This window comes from Callorhinus ursinus, unplaced genomic scaffold (genome assembly GCF_003265705.2).
Source record: "Callorhinus ursinus isolate GAN/ISIS: 27379988/994484 unplaced genomic scaffold, GSC_fseal_2.0 scaffold9, whole genome shotgun sequence".
Classification (NCBI taxonomy): domain Eukaryota; kingdom Metazoa; phylum Chordata; class Mammalia; order Carnivora; family Otariidae; genus Callorhinus; species Callorhinus ursinus.
Genome location: NW_027397071.1, coordinates 60,039,320 through 60,059,921, shown reverse-complemented (window position 1 = coordinate 60,059,921; position 20,602 = coordinate 60,039,320). Strand labels below are relative to the sequence as shown.

Here is a 20,602-nt window from a genome sequence, read left to right as displayed (position 1 = left end):
AAATTTTATAAATTAGTATTAAACCCATATATTCAGGAAGCTCAATGAATTCCAGTTGCAGAAAACATGAGAACTACATTAAGGAACATTATAATTATCTTAATCAAACTGCTTAACACCAGAGCTAAAGAATCTTAAAAGCAACTAGAGGAAAAAAATCCGCATTATGTGCTGAGGAACAATTACAGGAATGACAGCAGACTGCTTATCAAAACAATTCAAGCCTCAAGACAGTACAGTGAATCTTTACTGGAAAAAAAACCTATCAACTTATACCCAGTAAAAATATGTTTCAAAAAGCAAAATGCCTTTTCAGAAATATAAGAGCTAAAAGAATCTATTACCAGTAGACCTATTGTATAAGAAGTGTTAAAGGAGGATGCCTAGGTGGCTCAGTTGTTAAGCGTCTGCCTTCGGCTCAGGTCATGATCCCAGGGTCCTGGGATCGAGCCCCGCAATGGGCTCCCTGCTCCGAGGGAAGCCTGCTTCTCCCTCTCCCACTCCCCCTGCTTGTGTTCCCTCTCTTGCACTCTCTCTCTCTCTCTCTGTCAAATAAATAAATAAAATCTTTAAAAAAAAATTGACATGCTGACTCTAAAATTTATGTGGACATACAAGGAACCTAGAATAGCTAAAACAACTTTTTTTTTAAGATTTTATTTGAGAGCGAGAGCATGAGCGAGGGGGCAGGGGTAGTGGAGGGTCAGAGGAAGAGTGAGAAGCAGACTTCCTGCTGAGCAGGGAGCCTGATGCGGGGCTCAATCCCAGGACCCTGGGATCATGACCTGAGCTGAAGGCAAATGCTTAACTGACTGAGCCACTCAGGTGCCCCTAGCCAAAACAGCTTTGGAAAAAGAACATAATTCAAGGACTTACACTACCTGATCTTAAGGCTTATTTTAAAGGTAGAATAATCAAGACGGTATTATTTTGCTATAAATATATATGTATAGCTCAATGGAACAGAGTAGAGAGTGACTTCAAATGCTGTTTTTATGGGAGTGTACACATGTCAAAATTCATCAGATTATACATTTTAAATATATGTACATTTTGTCAATTTTAAATATAATTGTAAAATACCAGTTTTTTTTTTTTTTAAGTAATGTATCAGGTCACCGTGGGAATAGAGCCAAAGAATTAACCTAATTTCAAAAATCTCAAGTCTCAACGTTTTGTTAATCCTTTACTCAGTACCAAGGAATAGAGAAGTTTATGTTGGTTGTGATATAATGCAAGAGTCTGTGAAATTATGTGTCTGTACAATTCCCCATCTAGTATAATTTAGGCTGAATGGCCTCTTGAGATTCCTTCCCACTCTACGATACTAAAATAGGAGTTTTGGTTTATTTTAATTCAAGACTACACATATTCTTCAGAGAAATGTGAACTTACAAAAGCATAATTTCAAAGGTTCATTGTAGCACTAGCAAGAACAGATGGCCCCAAAATCTGCTTGATAGTCCTCTTTTCAAAAAAATGAAAGGAATTGCAAATTCAACAATAGATTACAAAAATTATTAACCAGAAAAAGAATTATTCACCATGATCAAGTAGGATTTATTCCTGGGATGCAGAGGTGGTTCAATATTCATAAATCAATCAGTGTGATATATCACATCAACAAGAGAAAGGTTAAAAACCATATGATCACTTCAATAGATGCAGAAAAAGCATTTGACAAAGTACAACATCTACTCATGATAAAAACCCACAACAAAGTAGGTTTAGAGGAAATGTACCACAGGACTTGAACATGGGTGCTAGCTTCTGGACACAGTTGAACTCCAGCTGATGGGAAGGATATTATATTGTTCCAGAATATCTCCAGGAAAGGATATTCTTCCCTGTTCCATTAATACTCAACTCAGTTCTATTTCTGTTCCTTCACTCAAGATTTTCTCTTTATCCAAAGTGTTCTTCCTTTGCACCTGATTTCATAGCCAATTCAAATGTTTTACCTTTTAGGAAACCTTCCTAGAATTCTCCATCCCCCAAACAGTATCACTCTTTCTTTCTTCTGTTGACTGGTATAGCCGATGAGTATGAAACCCCTTCTGCTCTGAATTTTGAGTCCCCTGAGGGCAGAGAGTGTGTCTTTCATTCTTCATTGTATCTCTGGTGCAATGCTTTCATAAATTTTCCATGTCTCTGCAGTATCTTTCTACCTAAAGTTATTGTCAACTGCTTGATAGATGTGTATAGAATTAAATCATTAAAACTTATTTTATTAGGTACCTAATCTATGTGACACTGTAATTGTATGTGAACCAAAAAAATTCACCCATTCCTCTAACATAATCATTCCTAGAATTGTATTCTTTTAACTGGCTTTTAAGGATTATCTTTGTGGATGGTTAGACTCTGGGGGTGGGAAACACAGGAAGGTAAAGCTTCTGTACTGCTTCACTTGATATGTTAAAATAGTCTTTTTTTTAAATTTTATTTTATTATGTTCTGTTAATCACCATAGATTACATCATTAGTTTTTGATGTAGTGTTCCCATGATTCATTGTTTGCGTATAACACCCAGTGCTCCATGCAGAATGTGCCCTCCTTAATACCCATCACCAGGCTAACCCATCCCCCTAGCGCCCTCCCCTCTAGAACCCTCCGTTTGTTTCTCAGAGTCCATAGTCTCTCATGGTTCATCTCCCCCTTTTGAGGTAAGACCCGGGTAGCATTTAGCTCAGTTCCTGGCTTGAGGTTGACACTCCACAGATGTTAGCTATTTTGCACATACTGTTGTCACCGCAATTGTTTCCTTGCCTTTTATCAGTATGTCATTTTCACTAATTCTTGAGCACTTAGGAAGGGTCTGTATCCCATTATCTCCTAAGAGGTACTTGGTTGAATTACTTGCTACTGATTTTTAGGTTGCTTTACAATTCTATAAGCAAAGTGGAGGAACAAGCATACAAATTTTATTTGCAAACACTTCATCAGTACTTAGTATGTTCTTGGTGCTGTTCTAAGCACTTTATAAATATTTAACCCTCATAACTGTATGAAATAGTTACTTTTATTATCCCCTCTACAGAGGAGGCAACTGAGACGCAGAGAAATCAAGTAACTTGCCCAAGGGCACACAGAGAGTTAGTAGCAAAGACAGGAAATGCAGGTAGTCTGGCTTGTGTCCTTGCTCTTAATCATAATTCAAAACTGAATGTTGATGATGCAGTATAAGAAGTACAAACAGTGTGTTATGGCAGTTCAAAGAAGGAAGCAGTCACATTGGTGTCTGAGAATTAAAGAAGGCTACATGCAAGAATTGGTATTTTTACTAGGCCTTGTTTTGGGGGGTAGCATTTTCAGACGCTTGGATACAGGGGATGAAAGGGAAGGCTAAAGAGCTCAGAGATGGGAAATGGTAGCACATCAAGAAGTAGTCCTGCAAATAAGGATATTGTAGGAAGGGAAGCAAGACAGGAAAGTTGGTTTGGAGTAAGAGCATGGGAAGCTAGTTATTTTGAGCAGAGGACAGGGTAGAAAAGATTGACATGATCAGCACTGTGCTTTGGTAATTATAGAAACGTGTGGAATGGCTCAGAACTGACAGAGACTAACTGCAGAAAAACCAGTTATAAGATTATGATGATGTCCAGAAAAGAGGTAGTTATATCTTGAACTCTGGGGAAGATAGGGATTGATAGAAGAGATATTACAGAGTTTGAATTAATGGAGCAGAGAAATAGCACAACTAGAAAGTTGAGTATTATATCATCATATGACAAATGTAACTTTATTTTATGGTCAGCAAAGTCTTTTGAATATTTGGGATACTCTTCTCTTGGTGTAAATGAGCATGATTTTAAGAAGGTAAAAGTGGGGCGCCTGGGTGGCTCAGTCGTTAAGCGTCTGCCTTCGGCTCAGGTCATGATCCCAGGGTGCTGGGATCGAGCCCCACATTGGGCTCCCTGCTCGGCGGGGAGTCTGCTTCTCCCTCTCCCACTCCCCCTGCTTGTGCTCCTGCTCTTGCTATCTCTCTGTCAAATAAATAAATAAAATCTTAAAAAAAAAAAAGGTAAAGTGTTCATTTAGTATGAAGTTTGAAGTTTGTTTATCTCATTTGGCTTGAAATTGACATCTGGGGAAATTATTTCTTAGAAGCTAGCTAATTTATTTAGAATGTCTGAATTGAGACTGTTTCTTAATCTGCTTAATGTAGACCAAGTTAGAAATCACTTTACCCTAATGATTTGGAAAAAATGATAGATATAACATTCTTTAAAATTGCTATATGTGGGGCACCTGACTGGCTTAGTCAGTAGAGCATTCGACTCTTGATCTCAGGATCATGTGTTTGAGCCCCATTTTGGGGATAGTTTACTTTAAAAAAAATTATATGTGATTATATCAGTTTCTTCATGTGATACAAATGTAAATTGCAAATGAGAACCTAAATTAGTGTATTAGTTGACTTTGCTAAATAGGAATCTTCCTGCTGACTTATCCTGTTTGCAGAAAATTTACTTAAAAGTAATCTTTGGAGGGGCGCCTGGGTGGCTCAGTTGGTTGAACGACTGCCTTCGGCTCAGGTCATGATCCTGGAGTCCCTGGATCGAGTCCTGCATCGGGCTCCCTGCTCAGCAGGGAGTCTGCTTCTCCCTCTGACCCTCTTCCCTCTCGTGCTCTCTATCTCTCATTCTCTCTCTCTCAAATAAATAAATAAAATCTTTAAAAAAAAAAAAAGTAATCTTTGGAAAACTCTGATGGAAGTGGTTTGAATTAATGAGGTTGATAAATATCAGTGTGAGAGGAATATTCAGTTATTATTTGGATACCTCTGGTGATATAGTAAAATATTAAGACATTAACTTTGCAAGAGTTATAAATATAAAAAAGTAAAGCCAGAAGATGATGATATCTTAGAATTGTATTGGTATAATATCTAGGAATAAATTTCACCAAGGAGGTAAAAGAAAACTATAAAACATTGCTGAAAGAAATGAAGAAAACCTAAATAAATGGGAAGGCATCTCATATTCATGGATTGGAAGACTTAGTATTGTTAAGGTGTCAGTATTATTCACAGTGGATCTACAGATCCAGTGCAAGCCCTATCAAAATTTCAGTGGCCTTTTTTTTTTTTTTCCCCAGAAAAGAAGAAGCCAGTACTCAAATTCTTTTGGAATTGCAGGGGCCTCCAAAGCCAAAATAATCTTGTATAAGAACAAATTTGGAGGAGTCACACTTCCCAATTTCAAAATTTACTGCAAGACTACAGTAATCAAAATAGTGTGGTACTAGCATGGAACAGACTTAAGAATCCAGAAATAAATCTATTTGGCTTAATGTATAAATCTATACATTTATGGTCAGTTAATTTTGACAAGGGCGCCAAGACCATTTAATGATGAATGAATAGCCTTCAGCAAATGGTGTGAGGACAACTGGATTTCCACATGTAAAAGAATGAAATTGTACCCCTACTTCACAGAGATGAGCAAAGGAGGGGAAAAAGAAAGAAACAAATGAAGAAACAGACTCTTAATTATAGAGAACAGGGAACAAACTGATGGTTACCAGAGGGGACATGGGTGGGAGGTAGGTTAAATAGGTGATGGGGATAAAGGAGTGCACTTGTGATGAGCGCTGGGTGATATATGGAATTGTTGAATCACTATATCGTACACCCGAAACTAATAAAACCCTGTGTATTTTTTAAAAATGTGCAGTGGACTTGGGGGACCTGGGTGGCTCAGTCGGTTGAGTGTCTGACTCTTGGTTTCAGCTCAGGTCATGATCTCGGGGTTGTGGGATCCAGCCGCTCATGGGGCTCTCAGCACAGAATCTGCTTGAGATCCTCTCCTCCCTCTGCCCCTCCCCCTGCTTGCTTTCTTTCTCTCTCTCAAATAAGTATATTTGAGAGATACTTGAGAGAGAGAGAGAAAGCCTGAGTGGGGGGGTAGGGGCAAAGGGAGAGAGAGAAACATGTTCCCCACTGAGCACGGAGCCCAACACAGGGCTCGATCCCAAGACCCTGGGATCATGACCTGAGCCGAAGGCAGCTGCTTAACCGACTGAGTGACCCAGGCACTCCTAAATAAAATCTTTTTTTTTTTTTTTTAAAACGGGCAAAGGACTTAAATAGACATTTCTCCAAAGAGGATATTCAGATGGCCAACAAGCAAATGAAAAGATGCTTAACATCATTAGTCATTAGGGAAATGCAAATCAAAACCACAATGAGGCACTGCTGCACACCTACTAGGATGGCTATAAAACCACAACAGAAAATAAGTGTCAGCAAGGATGTAGAGAAATTGGGCCCCTTGTATGTTGTTGGTGAAAATGTAAAAAATGGTTCATCCACTGTGAAAAGCAGCTTGGCAACTCCTCAAAAAGTTAGACGTAGAATTACTGCATGGCCCTGCAATTCCACCTCCAGGTATATACCCCAAAGAACTGAAAATATTTACCCAAATACGTACGTCCACACATGCATTTATAGTAGCACTATTCACAGTAGTCAAAAGGTGAGCATAGCCGAAATGTGCATGGATGGATGGATGGATGGATAAACAAACATTGATGCATGTATATGTAGGTGTATATTGTATGTGTATATATGTGTACACACACACACACACACACACACACACACACACACACACAATCGCATGGAGTATTATTCAGCCATAAAAAAGTGAAGTACTGATACATGCTACACCATAGATGAGCTTCCAGAACATTATGTAAGTGAAAGAAGCCAGACACAATGGTCATGTATTATATGGTCCCATTTGTGTGATATAGCCAGAATAAAATCATACAGAATGCAGATTGGTGGTTAGGATTGGGGAGTGGGAAGAAACCAGTTAGAGGAAGGTTTTTTACTTTGGAGTGATGGAAGTGTTTTGGAACTAGGTAAAGGTTATTATTGCACACCATTGTGAATGTATTAGATGCCACTGAATTGTTCACTTTGAAATGGTTAATTTTATGTATGTGAATTTCACCTCACAGTATTGTGTTTTGAGTGTGTTGATACAGGAATATAAAAGGCATCAGAACACTCATCTGGTACTTTTCACGCTGTAGTACTGCAGTTTGTAATGTGAGAGGAAGAGGGGTAAAACAAAAGTTTTGAACTAGATTTTTGAAAGATTAAAGCCATTTAAAGGATTGAATCAGAAAGGTGGACAAATGGGATGGCATGAAGGAAAAAATGGGAACGAAAAAACAAATTATCACTATCCTATTTCAGTCAGAAGCCAGAGTTCAGCACCAAGATAATGTAAGTTCAGATTTGCTTACTAGATACAAAATGGTGGCCTGTGAGTTTTTTCAGTTTAGGTTCAGAATTATTATCTTAAGTCATTTGATAAGAACAAAGCATTTGTTGAAGAGACTTCTTTCCATTAGATACTCTTTCCTGCTTTGTCAAAGATTAGTTGACCATATAGTTGTGGGTCCATTTCTGGGTTTTCTTTTCTGTTCCATTGATCTCTGTGTCTGTTTTTGTGCCATTACCATACTATCTTGATGATTAGAGCTTTGTAATAGAGCTTGAAGTCCAGAATTGTAATGCCTCCAGCTTTGCTTTTCTTTTTTAAGATTGCTTTAGTTATTGGGGGGTCTTTTGTGGTTACATACACATTTTAGGATTGCTCTAGCTCTGTGAAAAATGCTGGTGGCATTTTGATAAGGATTGCATTAAATAGATTGCTTTAGGTAGTATGGACATTTTAACAATATTTGTTCTTCCAATCCATGAGCATGGAATGCTTTTCCATTTCTTTGTGTCATCTTCAATTTCTTTCATAAATGTTTGATAGTTTTCAGAGTACAGATCTTTTACCTCTTTGGTTAGGTTTATTCCTAGGTATCTTACGGTTTTTGGTGCAATTGTACATGGGATCGATTCCTTGATTTCTCCTGCTTCATTATTGGTGTGTAGAAATGTAACAGATTTCTGAACGTTGGTTTTATAGCCACTTTGCTGAATTCATGTATCAGTTCTAACAATTTTTTTGGTGGAGTTTTTCAGGCTTTCTACATGGAATATCATGTCATCTGAAAATAATGGATGTTTGACTTCTTCCTTGCCAATTTGGATGCCTTTTGTTTCTTTTTGTTGTCTGATTGCTGAGTCTAAGACTTCCAGTATTATGTTAAGTAACAATGGTGAGAGTGGATATCCCTGTCTTATTCTTGACCCTAAAGGAAAAGCTCTTATCTTTTCCCCATTGAAGATTATATTAGCTATGGAAAAAAGACCATCTCTTCAACAAATGGTGCTGTGCAGACTGGACAGAAACATGCAGAAGAATGAAACTGGACCACTTTCTTACACCATACACAAATATAAATTCAGAATGGATTAAAGACCTAAATGTGAGACAGGAAACCATCAAAATCCTAGAGGAGAACACAGGCAGCAACCTCTTTGACATTGGCCGTAGCAGCTTCTTAAGTTTCCAGAGGCAAGGGAAACAAAAGCAAAAATGAACTATTAGGACTTCATCAAGATAAAAAGCTTCTGCACAGCAAAGGAAATAATCAACAAAACTAAAAGGCAACCTTCGGAATGGGAGAAGATGTTTGCAAATGACATATCTGATAGAGTTAGTGTCCAGAATCTATAAAGAACTTACCAAACTCGGGGCACCTGGGTGGCTCAGTCCTTAAGCATCTGCCTTCAGCTCAGGTCATGATCCCAGGGTCCGGGGATTGAGCCCCGCATCAGGCTCCCTGCTTGGCGGGGGGCCTGCTTCTCCCTCTCCCTCTCCCCCGGCTTGTGTTCCCTCTCTCGCTGTGTCTCTCTCTGTCAAATAAAATCTTAAAAAAAAAAAAAAACTTACCAAACTCAACACCTAAAAAACAAATAATCCAGTTAAGAAATGGGCAGAAGACAAGAACATACATTTTTCCAAAGAAGACATCCAGATGGCTAACAGACAAATGAAAAGATACTCAACATCACTCATCATAGAAATACAAATCAAAACTACAATGAGATATACCACCTCACACCAGTCAGAATGGCTAAAATTAGCAACACAGGAAACAACAGATGTTGGCAAGGATGCGGAGAAAAGGGAACCCTCTTGCACTGTTGGTGGGAATGCAAACTGGTGCAGCTACTCTGGAGAGCACTATGGAGATTCCTCAAAAGGTTGAAAATAAAACTACCTACAACCCAGCAATTTCACTACTAAGTATTTACCCAAAGGATACAAAGTTACTGTTTCAAAGGGGCAAATGCACCCCGATGTTTATAGCAGCATTATCAACAATAGCCAAATTATGGAAAGAGCTCAGATGTCCATCAACTGATGAATGGATAAAGAAGATGTGGTATATATATACAATGGGATATTTGCACAGCCATCAAAAAAAAAATGAAATCTTGCCATTTGCAGTGATGTGAATGGAGCTAGAGTGTATTATGCTAAGTGAAATAAGTCAGAGGAAGACAAATACCATGTGATTTCACTCATATCTGGAATTTAAGAAATGAAACAGATGAATATGGGGGGGAAGAGGCAAACCATAAAACAGACTTTTTTTTTAATATTTATTTATTTGACAGAGACACAGCGAGAGAGGGAACACAAGCAGGGGGAGTGGGAGAGGGAGAAGCAGGCTTCCCACAGAGCAGGGATCCCTATGCAGGGCTCGATCCCAGGACCCTGGGATTATGACCTGAGCCGAAGGCAGATAGCTTAACGACTGAACTACCCAGTTGCCCCCATAGAACAGACTCTTAACTATAGAGAACAAACTGAGGGTTGCTGGAGGGGAGGTTGGCAGGGGAATGGGTTAAATGGGAGATGGGTATTAAGGGGGGCACTTTTTATGATGAGCACTAGGTGTTGTATGTAAGTGTAACTTCTCCTGAAACTAATATTACACTGTATGTTAACTCAGTGGAATTTAAATAAAAACTTGGAAAAAATAAAACAAAGCAACATATTAGTGATTTCATTGATGATTTCAAACATAAATTAGTAAAATTAAGCAATGGAGTTTATATATTTCTAGAGGAAGACATTCCTTTGTGTGGATATGGGAAAAGAGGGCAGATGCACTTATATATGGAACATTCTTTTGACTTAGAATTTCAGTGTGTATATCCTCAGAGAATGCAGTGGATAGGAGAAGTTACTGTAATTAGCTAAACTAATGTTACTTGAGTTCAGAGCAGCAACAAAAATACCAAAAAGATGAATGCAAAATATGTCCTGTGCTTACTTAGGTTATAATACAAATCACCTATAAACTATACAGGGAATTTTTGTATATGTTGATTTTTTTTTTCCAAATGGTGACTGATTTTTCACTGTGTTTTCATTATTGTTTTTTGTCTTTGAGGTAAAAGAGTTGTGCTGTGCCAGACCAAAAAAAAAAAAAAAAAAATGCCCATTTTTGGCAGAATAAGAAAGCTAACACTCTTCTTTGATTGCAGATGATGAAAGCCATGAACAAGTCCAATGAGCATGTCCTGGCAGGAGGTGCCTGCTTCAATGAGAAGGCAGACTCTCATCTTGTATGTGTACAGAATGATGATGGAAACTATCAGACCCAGGCTATCAGCATTCACAACCAGCCCAGAAAGGGTGAGTATTTGAGCTGACTGACATGGTAAGAATTGTACTGGACTTGGAAAGTTGGATATCTCAGACCCATAACTCTCACACTCTAGCTAGATGGCCACAAACAATTTGATGATATTAACCTTTCCAAGCTTATTCTCCAAGACTACATTGACTCCCCAAGTAGCCAGACTCAGAGTTGCAAATGGGATCTCTACTAATAAAGGGAACATTTTGAAAATACTGCCTCAGGATATTGGCAGGGCCAGAATTGTTATTTTAAGGTAGGAGACTAGACCCCTTAGAATATGCCTAGATAGATTTGAAGCTTGTTTTGAATGACCATATCCAAAGAGTGTTAATTAATAGGTTGACTGGATTCTGAAAGAAGGCTTCTTGGTTCAGTGGTACTTATACTGTGGCCTCATCACTTAGGAGATTGTTAGAAATGAAGAATCTATACCCCAAATCTGCTAAATTAGAATTTGTTTTTTTAACAAGGCCCTGTGTTCAAATGCATATTGAAATTTAAGAATCCTTGCTTATGGTGGCATTTCTTAAGATGTCTTATCAGATTCTGTGATTTTAAAAAATACGTAAGTGAAAGTCTTATGTAAAACATTAAACTGAGAAATCCTGGGTTAAACAAATTTAAACAGATTTCTTTACTACAGGACTTTTCAGAGCCTTCAACAGGCTGATGTATATTATAATTTTCCAAAAGGAAGGTAGTGCCTAGCCCTTCCCAAATTTATTTGACTAGGAATCTTGTTTTTCCTCAGAATATCTCCTATAACTAGCTTTCTCTTGTATGCTTTACTTCTCTGGCTGACAGTGATATAGGTCACTGTCTCCAATATGTTTTTTCAATCAGTTGTTTAGTAAAGGCATAAAAGGTCTTTGTCACGTGTATATTCAATATGATATCCAAAATAAGGTAGGTGGTAAGTCCACAATGCTCTCTATTAGTCAAATGATACCTAGAATATTTGAATTAAGTTCTGGATATCATTAATGTAATTGATGATATCCATTGATAAAACTGGAGGTTCTTTAGAGGATGATTCAAGGCCTGTGAAAAATTTGGAAACTATGTCAAAAGATGATTTTTTGAATAAACTATACGTGTTTAATCTGGAAAAGTCTAGATTGGAAGAGGGTGAAAAATAGCTATCTCTATTTTTAAGGTTTTCTCTAGGAATCTTTTGAGTAAAGCTGAGAGTTATCCAGAAGTAGAATGGGCTGCCTTGTGCCATTGTGGACTCTTTGTCCCTAGGAGTCTTTGATAAGAGCTGGATGTCCACCTGTTAGAGATATTGCAGGGCCAGTGGGCAGGAAGTTGGATTACTTAGTCCAATTTAAGATGTGGAGGAGCATAAGGGGCTCCTGGCTGGCTCAGTCGGTGAAGCATGCGACTGTTGATCTCTGTGTTGTAAGTTCGAGGCCCATGTTGGACGTGGAGATTACTTTAAAAAAATAAAATCTTAAGAAAAAAAAGATGTGGAGGGGCATAGTAAAATTTTCTTAAAGCTAAATGTGATTAAATGTCCTTTCTTTTATGAAGAGATAATGGTAACAGGTGTTTGTCTTTTAAATAGGTTTTTTTTTTTTTTAAAGAACTGCACTAGGTCAGTAAAATGGTTGCCAACCATATCTCCATCTTCAAAATGTATTTTATCTAAAAAAAAAAAAAGTATTAGGGGTGCCTGGGTGGCTCAGTTGTTAAGTGTCTGCCTTTGGCTTAGGTCATGTTCCCGGGGTCCTGGGATCCAGCCCTGCATTGGGCTCCCTGCTTAGCTAGAAGCCTGCTTCTCCCTCTCTCACTCTCCCTGCTTGTGTTCCCTCTCTGGCTGTGTCTCTCTGTCAGATAAATAAATAAAATCCTAAAAAAAATAAAAGTTAAAAAAAAGTATTAGATCGGGGTCAGAAAACTTTTTCTGTGAATGGCTGGGTGATAAATATTTTAGGCTTTGCAAGCCTGTGGTCTTTGTTACCAGTTACTCAACTCTGGCATACTTCAAAAACTGCCACAGACAGTATGCAAATGAGTGGACATGACTGTGTTCCAATAAAATTTTATTTACAAAAACAGGCTGCAGGCCAAACAGGTTGTAGTTTGCCAAGCCCTGGACTTGGCCACTTAGATTTCTTTGCTTGTAAGATTCTTTAATTCTTGATTGGAGGGAGAGGAAAACAAAATGAGGGAGTGTATCTTAAAACTTCATTCCCAAAGCTATCATAAGCATCAGAATTATTGGTTACTTGTATATTGTGGTGTATAAAGTTGGTATTTTTTGTTCTCTGTATGATGATGTTTGGATTTACCAACTATCAAATATTTCATTATTGTTCTCAGTCTTTGTATCTTCAGATCTACACTGAACTATTTATATCTGTTTTAGTGACTGGTGCCAGTTTCTTTGTGTTCAGTGGCGCTCTGAAATCTTCTTCCGGATATCTTGCCAAATCCAGTATTGTGGAAGGTAAAGAGTAAGTTATTTACTGCATGTGTATTAGTTCAATCCTAATTATACAACTAAAAAGCAAGGGATGTTGGAGTGCCTGGCTGGCTCAGTTGGTAGAACATGCGACTCTTGATCTCAGGGTCCTAAGTTCAAGCCCCATGTTGGGCATAGAGCTTACATAAATGATAATAATAATTAAAAAAATAAAAAGCAAGGATGTTAAGTGATACTTCTATAGATTCTGACTCCTATTATGTATTCAATAGCATCTTACTCTAAGCTAATTAATTCTCCAAAGAAGGGAGTACGTGGTAGAGATATTATGGAACAGTGACATAAAAATTAAGAGATGGCCTTTCAGAGCTCTGGGATAGGGTACCCAAGGGGACATGGTCTGAGTTCAAATATATCATTGGGCTCAAATCTGTAAATATGTAGATGAAGTTCGTCTGCCTTAACTCACAAGAGTGCTGCAGTCATCATTTGGGGTACAGAATGGGATGCACTTGCTGCTGGTTTGCTATAATTAGATTAGACATGACACATATCCTGACAAAAGCTAATTAAGTGAGAGTTAATGAAAGACTAATGAGCATACTGTTTATTTTCTTGGTCATTTGACTCTTCATATATTTTGATCTGGTTACTTTGATCTGGTTACTCCTGTTGCATAACAAATTTACCCAGAACTTAATGGGTTAAAACAACTATTTAAAAATGACCCTGATTCCTCTGGGTCAGGAATCTTGACAAGGTAGTACAGGGATGTCCAGGGCCTCAGTTGGGATGACTTGATAGCTGGGGGCTCAAATTTTCTGAAGGTTCGTTCACTCACATGTCTGGGGCCTGGCCTGGGTTGATTTAAAGTGTAGAAGTGGAGACTGAAGTACTCACGCTTTGACTCCTTAGCATGCCTTGGAGGCCTTGGGGTAGTTAGACTTCTTACTGCAGCATGTGTTCTAGCAAAAGGCAGAAGCCAGGTTGCTTTTTATGACCCAGTCTCGAAAGTCACATGATGTCACTTCCACCAGACTCTAGTGTTGGAAGTAGTCATAAGCCTTCCCAGGTTCAAGAGGGGAGGATTTAGACTCCACTTCTTAATGGGGAAATGGCAAGGTAGCATTGTGAGAAAGCATGTGAGACGGGAGATACCGTGGTGACCTTTGGAAGGTACCGTCAGCCTTACACGCTGACAGGTTTTCATTTCCACAGCAGCTTTCCTCCAGCGCCCTGTCTGAAAGCTGGAGTCCAGTGTGTTAACTGAAATACAGAGACAGTGTTACCTGTGTTAATAGATACTGGCTTTGACCTCCTTTATTGGTAAGCTTGGTAAAACAACTAGTGAAGAGCAAAGTACATTAATATTTTACAACTAAATTTCACAACTTTAACTACAAAGCAGAAGCATGCTATTAAGAAAGTGTTAAGAAATCTAGGAGTTAAACAGTCATTGGTCTTAAGTGACTAATGCCTATGTGATCAAGTCTTGACTGTATTTGAAATTGTGTCTTGATAAGATGATTTAAAAAACACCCTTTAAATGTTGTGGAAATGATAATTTGAACTGACACAGATCCTTACAATGCAAAGTATTGTCTTTAAAAGTTATGTCTTTGTCTTTGGATTGGGAATTTCTTAGGTCTTATATTTCACTGTGTCAATTGAACAGTTGGCAGCCTATTTATGAAATTTTTATTGAAGCTTTTATGAAATTATCTTAGTTGATGAAATTTTGTGTCAGTGAAGCCAGGTAATTGCTCAACACGTGACAACTTTCACCCTGAATTTCAGTGTTTGCCTTTGATTTGGGTAGGTAGCAGGGCAAAAATAGTTGACATGTGTTGGCTACAAGGTGGCTCATGTGAAACACATGTGGTAGGTTTGCCTTATTGCTGCCAGTGAATGGATTTATTCCTTCTTCCTACTACTGTTTACTCAGTGACTTATTTAACAAACATTTCCTGGGCATTCATTGTATGCCGGGCAGTCATAGTAAGGTGAGAGAGACATACTTATGCAAACACTTAAGTATGATTAGAGCATGATAAATGCAAGAGTGAAAACAGTTATATCAGTCCAGAAGGGAGATGTGACCAAGTGTAAGTTTTCCCTTTGAGTGGTCTTAGGAGAAACTCAGTTGTGTCTGAAGTGAAATCAACAGTTGAGTTTTTAAGCAGAAGCCATCTGGTGTTTGCTCCTCATAGCACTCTCCTTCAGCTCAAAGAACAGAACCTCTTTATATCTGTCAGGTTTAGAGGCCAGCGCAGAGTTTTACATTTAATCCTAAAGGGATTTGTTAGGTACGGTGATTCATCTGCCCCTCTCCCTGGCTTTGCGTTGTTTCCATCTGTATTATCTTGGTGCTGATTCCCAGATGGCGTTATGGTCCAGATCACAGCAGAGAACATGGATGCCTTGAGGCAGGCACTGCGAGACATGAAGGACTTCACCATCACCTGTGGCAAGGCGGACGCTGAGGATCCCCAGGAGCACATCTACATCCAGTGGGTGGATGATGACAAGAACGTCAACAAGGGGTAAATGCAGAGGACTTTCCCTCTTGTGGCATTTAGTTATGGGCTTGGCTCTGGGTTTTGTCTCCACTGGTGTTTATAACTTTACTGAAAATGAAAACCCAAAGAGAAAGGACTGCTTTGGATATATATAACATAAGATTTTAAATTTCTAGTTTCTTGGCTTAATTTCTGAAGGAGTTTCTCTGCATATTTTTGAAGAAGGGTGGAGGGAAGGAGTTGATGAAACAAAACAGTCCTCTAAAGTTATCGACATAATAGTAATAACCTAAGCCTTTTATGGTTTTATAAAAAGAAAGCCCTTTTGCTAACATTATTTCATTTGAGATAATAACTAGTGTTGTTTTTGCTATATTATCAATGATAAATAAGGCTAAAGGCTCAATGACTCTACAGAGCCAGGAAATGGCAGGGCTAGGACTTAAGACCACCTCCTTGGGCTTCGGGTCCTACACTCTGTCCCAGTATATGGCAGCTCTGCTCTGAGGGCTCAAGCCAAAACTTTGGAGTCATCTTTAACACTGCTTTTTCTCTTACACCCTACACCTACCCCAGTGGTAAATCCTGGTACTGTTATATTTTATAACATATATTTTATATATCCTGTTATATTTTACTTCAACATGTATCCAGAATCATACTACTTCTCCGGCCACCATCCTGCTTCAGGCCACCATCATTCAGTCTGGATTATTACAATAGCCTTTCAGTTGGCTTGCTTGTTTCTAGTCTTTAACTCCTCCTGCCCCCCAACCTAATCTGTTTCTAATCCAGCAGCCAGAGCAATGTCCCTTCTTTGCTCAGAACCCACCACTGAGGTTCAGATATATATATCAGATATACCCCAGATATATCTTCCACTATCATTCAGGGTAAAAGCCAAAGTGTTTTTCAACTTATCCGACCTCACATAGTCCGCCCACCCTCTTACCTCACAGAAGCAACACCTGCCTTCTTGCCTGAACATTGACTCTACTTCTGCCCTCAGACGTTTGTTCTTGCTGTTCTTTCATCTTTTTTTTTTTTTTTAGATTTTATTTATTTGACAGAGACAGTGAGAGGGGAACACAAGCAGGGGGAGTGGGAGAGGGAGAAGCAGGCTTCCCGCTGAGCAGGGAGCCCGATGCAGGGCCTGATCCTGGGACCCTGGGATATGACCTGAGCCGAAGGCAGACGCTCAGTGACTGAGCCACCCAGGCACCCCTGCTGTTCTTTCATCTTGTACTCTGTCCCTCAATAGCCAAGATAGCCAAATGAGTCCCTCCTTCACCACCTTCACCACCTTCAAGTTTTTTCTAAAATGTCATTTTCTCAGTAAGGCCTTCCTTGGCCAACCTATCTAAATTATAATCCTCCCATATACATTTCTTCTCTCCCACTCCCAGTACTTCCTGTCCCCCTTCCTTGCATTTTATTTTTGAAGAGAACTTAAAATTCTCTAACATAAAATATATTCTTACTTATTTTATTTCCCCTGACATGTAAACTCCATAAGGGCAGGGATTTTTTTAAGGAGTTTATTTTTTATTTTTTTAAAAGATTTTCTTTAAGAGCCAGAGAGGGAACAAGCTGGGGTTGGGGGCAGGGCAGAGGAAGAAGCAGACTCCCGGCTGAGCAGGGAGCCCAATGTGGGGCTCGATCCCAGAACCCTGAGATCATGACCTGAGCCAAAGTCAGATGCTTAACCAACTACCACCCAGGCACCCCAGGGGCACAGATTTTTGTCTGGTTTATTTATTGCTGTATCACCAATACCTAAAACACTGGCACCAAGTAGGTGCTTAAAAAATGGATTGATTGAGGGCGCCTGGGTGGCTCAGTTGGTTAAGTGACTGCCTTCGGCTCAGGTCGTGATCCTGGAGTCCTGGGATTGAGTCCTGCATCAGGCTCGCTGCTCAGCGGGGGTCTGCTTCTCCCTCTGACCCTCTTCCCTTTCATGCTGTCTGTCTCTCATTCTTTCTCTCTCAAATAAATAAATAAAATCTTTTAAAAAATGGATTGATTGAACAAATATACATCATTTTATTAAGCTTTCTACCATCCAATCCATCCCTTCTTCCTTCAGGCAATAATTCTATGTGTAGGTCTCTAGAAATACAAAAACAAATTCTACAAACTCCCTGCTGATAAGTGGTTTAGCCTAGTTTTGAAGATAGTTATAAATAAGTGCATCCAAGTATGGAAGATGCTCATAGAAAACTCTACAGGATACAGTGAAGATAAAGAACAGAGGAAGCTTGGTGTAGGTACTAGGGCAGTGTTCAAGAAGACCTTCATAGAGAAATGACGCTGATGGAGCTGAATCTGGTAAGATGAGTAGGTGTTTGCCACATAGTTGTGGCAGAGTGGGCATTCCAGTCTGAGTGAATAGCAGGAGCAAAGGCAAATAGAGGGCATTTACAGCACGGCACACCAGATTTTTTAAAAATCTCTTAAACTTTTTTTTTTTAAGATTTTATTTATTTATTTGACAGAGAGAGACACAGCGAGAGAGGGAGGGAACACAAGCAGGGGGAGTGGGAGAGGGAGAAGCAGGCTTCCTGTGGAGCCGGGAGCCGATGGAGGGCTCGATCCCAGGACCCCAGGATCATGACCTGAGCCGAAGGCAGACGCTTAACAACTGAGCCACCCAGGCACCCCAAGAAATCTCTTAAAACTTTTGTTATTGAACAAAAAGAAGCAATTTCTAAATCAATGAGTACATTTGCCTATTTTACAAATAGGCCTTTTTCTTCTCATACTTCACTGGAAATTTTAATTTCAAAATCAATTTGTGTTGAGTTCTCTAATGTAGTTGGAAATGAACATGGTTATTAGGACCAAAAAATTGATAATCTGGAAAATCTGATGCCATAAGGTAGCAGTAACTAATAACAAGCAGGTTGGTCCTTCCTACAGCAAGTGACGGTGGCAGCATCTTAGAAAACAGGACAAGAACTAGTTAGGGAAGACTCTCGAATACAGGAGTTTAGTGTGTAGTGTATAAATTGTATGCTTTCCAGCTTGTCCCTCAGTGTCTGGATTTCCTCTCTCAAAATACTCTAATCAACTAAGAGTGCCCTTTAAAAAAAAAAAAGATTTTATTTATTCATCTTAGAGAGAGAGCGTGTGAGTGGAGAGGGGGAAGAGGGAGAAAGAATCTGAAGCAGACTTCGCACTGAGCATGGAGCCCAACGTGGGGCTCAGTCTCACGACTACAAGATCATAACCTGAGATGAAAACAAGAGTCTGACGCTGAACCCACTGCACCACCGAGGCGCCCCGAGAGTGCCCTTTTTTGATACTGTTGTTTCATGAGTTGGAAATTAATTTCAGTGTTGTTTAAATAATTTTAATTCAGGTGAGTGAAATGAATCCCTGATATTGAAGTTTAAGTTCAATTTTATCTTTTTACATAGTGATTAAAAAACATAAATAGGTTTCAAAATTGTTAGGAAGAGTTTAGAATCTTTGTGACAATTATTTTGAATCCTCATCAGAATAAGTGTGACTCTCTACCTATTTATGCTTGCTATATTTTGGAGAGGAAATTACTATAAAAAGTGGTCTTTCCATTCAGGAATCTAGGAGTGATAATTTAGCACTAAAGGGAATTTGTAATAATATAAATACTTGTTCATGAGCTCACACCAGCACTGTTATAATTAACATACTTGGTCAAATAATTCTTTTAATCAATGAATATTAAACTCCTACATTCCAAGCAGTGTGTCAGACCTGGGAATACAGCATACAGAGGTGAGTGTATCATATTCCCTCCCCTTAAGAAGTTCATTTGTTAGGCAGATATGCAAACATGTGAGTGTTATCATGGTCAGGAGCAGAGTGTGTGACAGCAGAGGGGAGAACAAGATTGGATGGGTAGCCATGCACTCACTGAATTCGGGAAGGAATGCTGGGAGAAGAGAGCCAGTTTGAGTAGTTTTTTTTACATTGAAAGAACCAACTCCTGGAATCATGGCTCCTTTTTATATGCGTTCTTTGAATTATTTCAGTGCATAGGCCCTTCCCATGAGAGCGCTATTCATGTACATTTTTGTGCAGTGTCTTCTTTCCATGATATGTTGTACAAACAGATGTGTTCAAGAAAGCATCCAGTGTAATTAGTAGCAAGCCTTGATAAGAGAAGTGGTTTTTCTGACTTCAAGAGCTGCTTCCATCTCTTTCCTTTGCCTCTGTTGTAGTGTTATAAGTCCTATAGATGGGAAGTCCATGGAGTCTATAACAAGTGTGAAGATATTCCATGGATCGGAGTATAAAGCAAATGGAAAAGTCATCAGATGGACAGAGGTAAGGAAATGAAACTTGGCATCCTTGATTCCCTTTGAGCACAACTTTTTGCAAGGTTCAGAGACACACTGTGGGCTGATTCTGGAGAATAAGAAAAGAAAATGTCTCTGTTTACCTTCAATACGCCAATTCCCTCTGGCCTGTCTTAGCTCTCCAGGAAGAAATGCCACCAAATATAACCTGTAGCAATCTGATTTCTCTTACTTTTTATGAATGAGCTTTTAGAGATTTGTTTGGATTAGAATTCAAGAAGGATGCTTCTCTGAATAGTATATGCCATCTTTGCTGTATTCTTCAGAATGCTGGGCTAGTTAATGCTGTACTCTCAGTTAAAAGTATCTTGGATAACACAGTCTTTAAAAAAATAGGCTTATTTCACCAATAAGAAAACTAAAGCTCAGAGACTCAGTACCTTGTCCGAGATTACAAGGCAAACAAGTAATGGCAAAGTTCTGCTTCAAACCCAGATCCAGCCAACTCCCAAGCTCTTTTCCACTGTATGTTCCCTTACCTGAAAGCTGTATGAGAGGCTAGCCAGGAGAGGATCAGGGCAGGGACCCTGTATGTGTGTACATCTCAGACAAATCAGGAAGTTTATTCTTTGAGAATAAACAGGTAGGTTGTAGGTCTCTTAATTTGTTTTGAACCTGAGTTATACTCCTCCATAAAATAAAACATTAAAAATTATAAGACTTCTAGAATTCCTTGCAGCTTTAGAAGTCTTAATTTTTTAAAAAAAATTCTGTGACTTCTAGCTTTTCCATTTTACAC

At 39.0% G+C, this 20,602-nt stretch overlaps 1 protein-coding gene across 2 annotated transcripts in view; it reads left to right on the top strand.

Annotated features, from left to right (window-relative positions):
• ZFYVE9 (zinc finger FYVE-type containing 9) overlaps nucleotides 1-20,602 on the top strand; it is a 180,384-nt gene that overhangs the window by 156,774 nt on the left and 3,008 nt on the right. For both annotated transcript variants that reach the window (XM_025871611.2, XM_025871610.2), the window contains 4 exons: nucleotides 10,416-10,566; nucleotides 12,945-13,025; nucleotides 15,382-15,544; nucleotides 19,726-19,831. In XM_025871611.2, coding sequence (XP_025727396.1) covers nucleotides 10,416-10,566; nucleotides 12,945-13,025; nucleotides 15,382-15,544; nucleotides 19,726-19,831 — 501 coding nt within the window. The remainder of the gene's footprint in view (nucleotides 1-10,415; nucleotides 10,567-12,944; nucleotides 13,026-15,381; nucleotides 15,545-19,725; nucleotides 19,832-20,602) is intronic.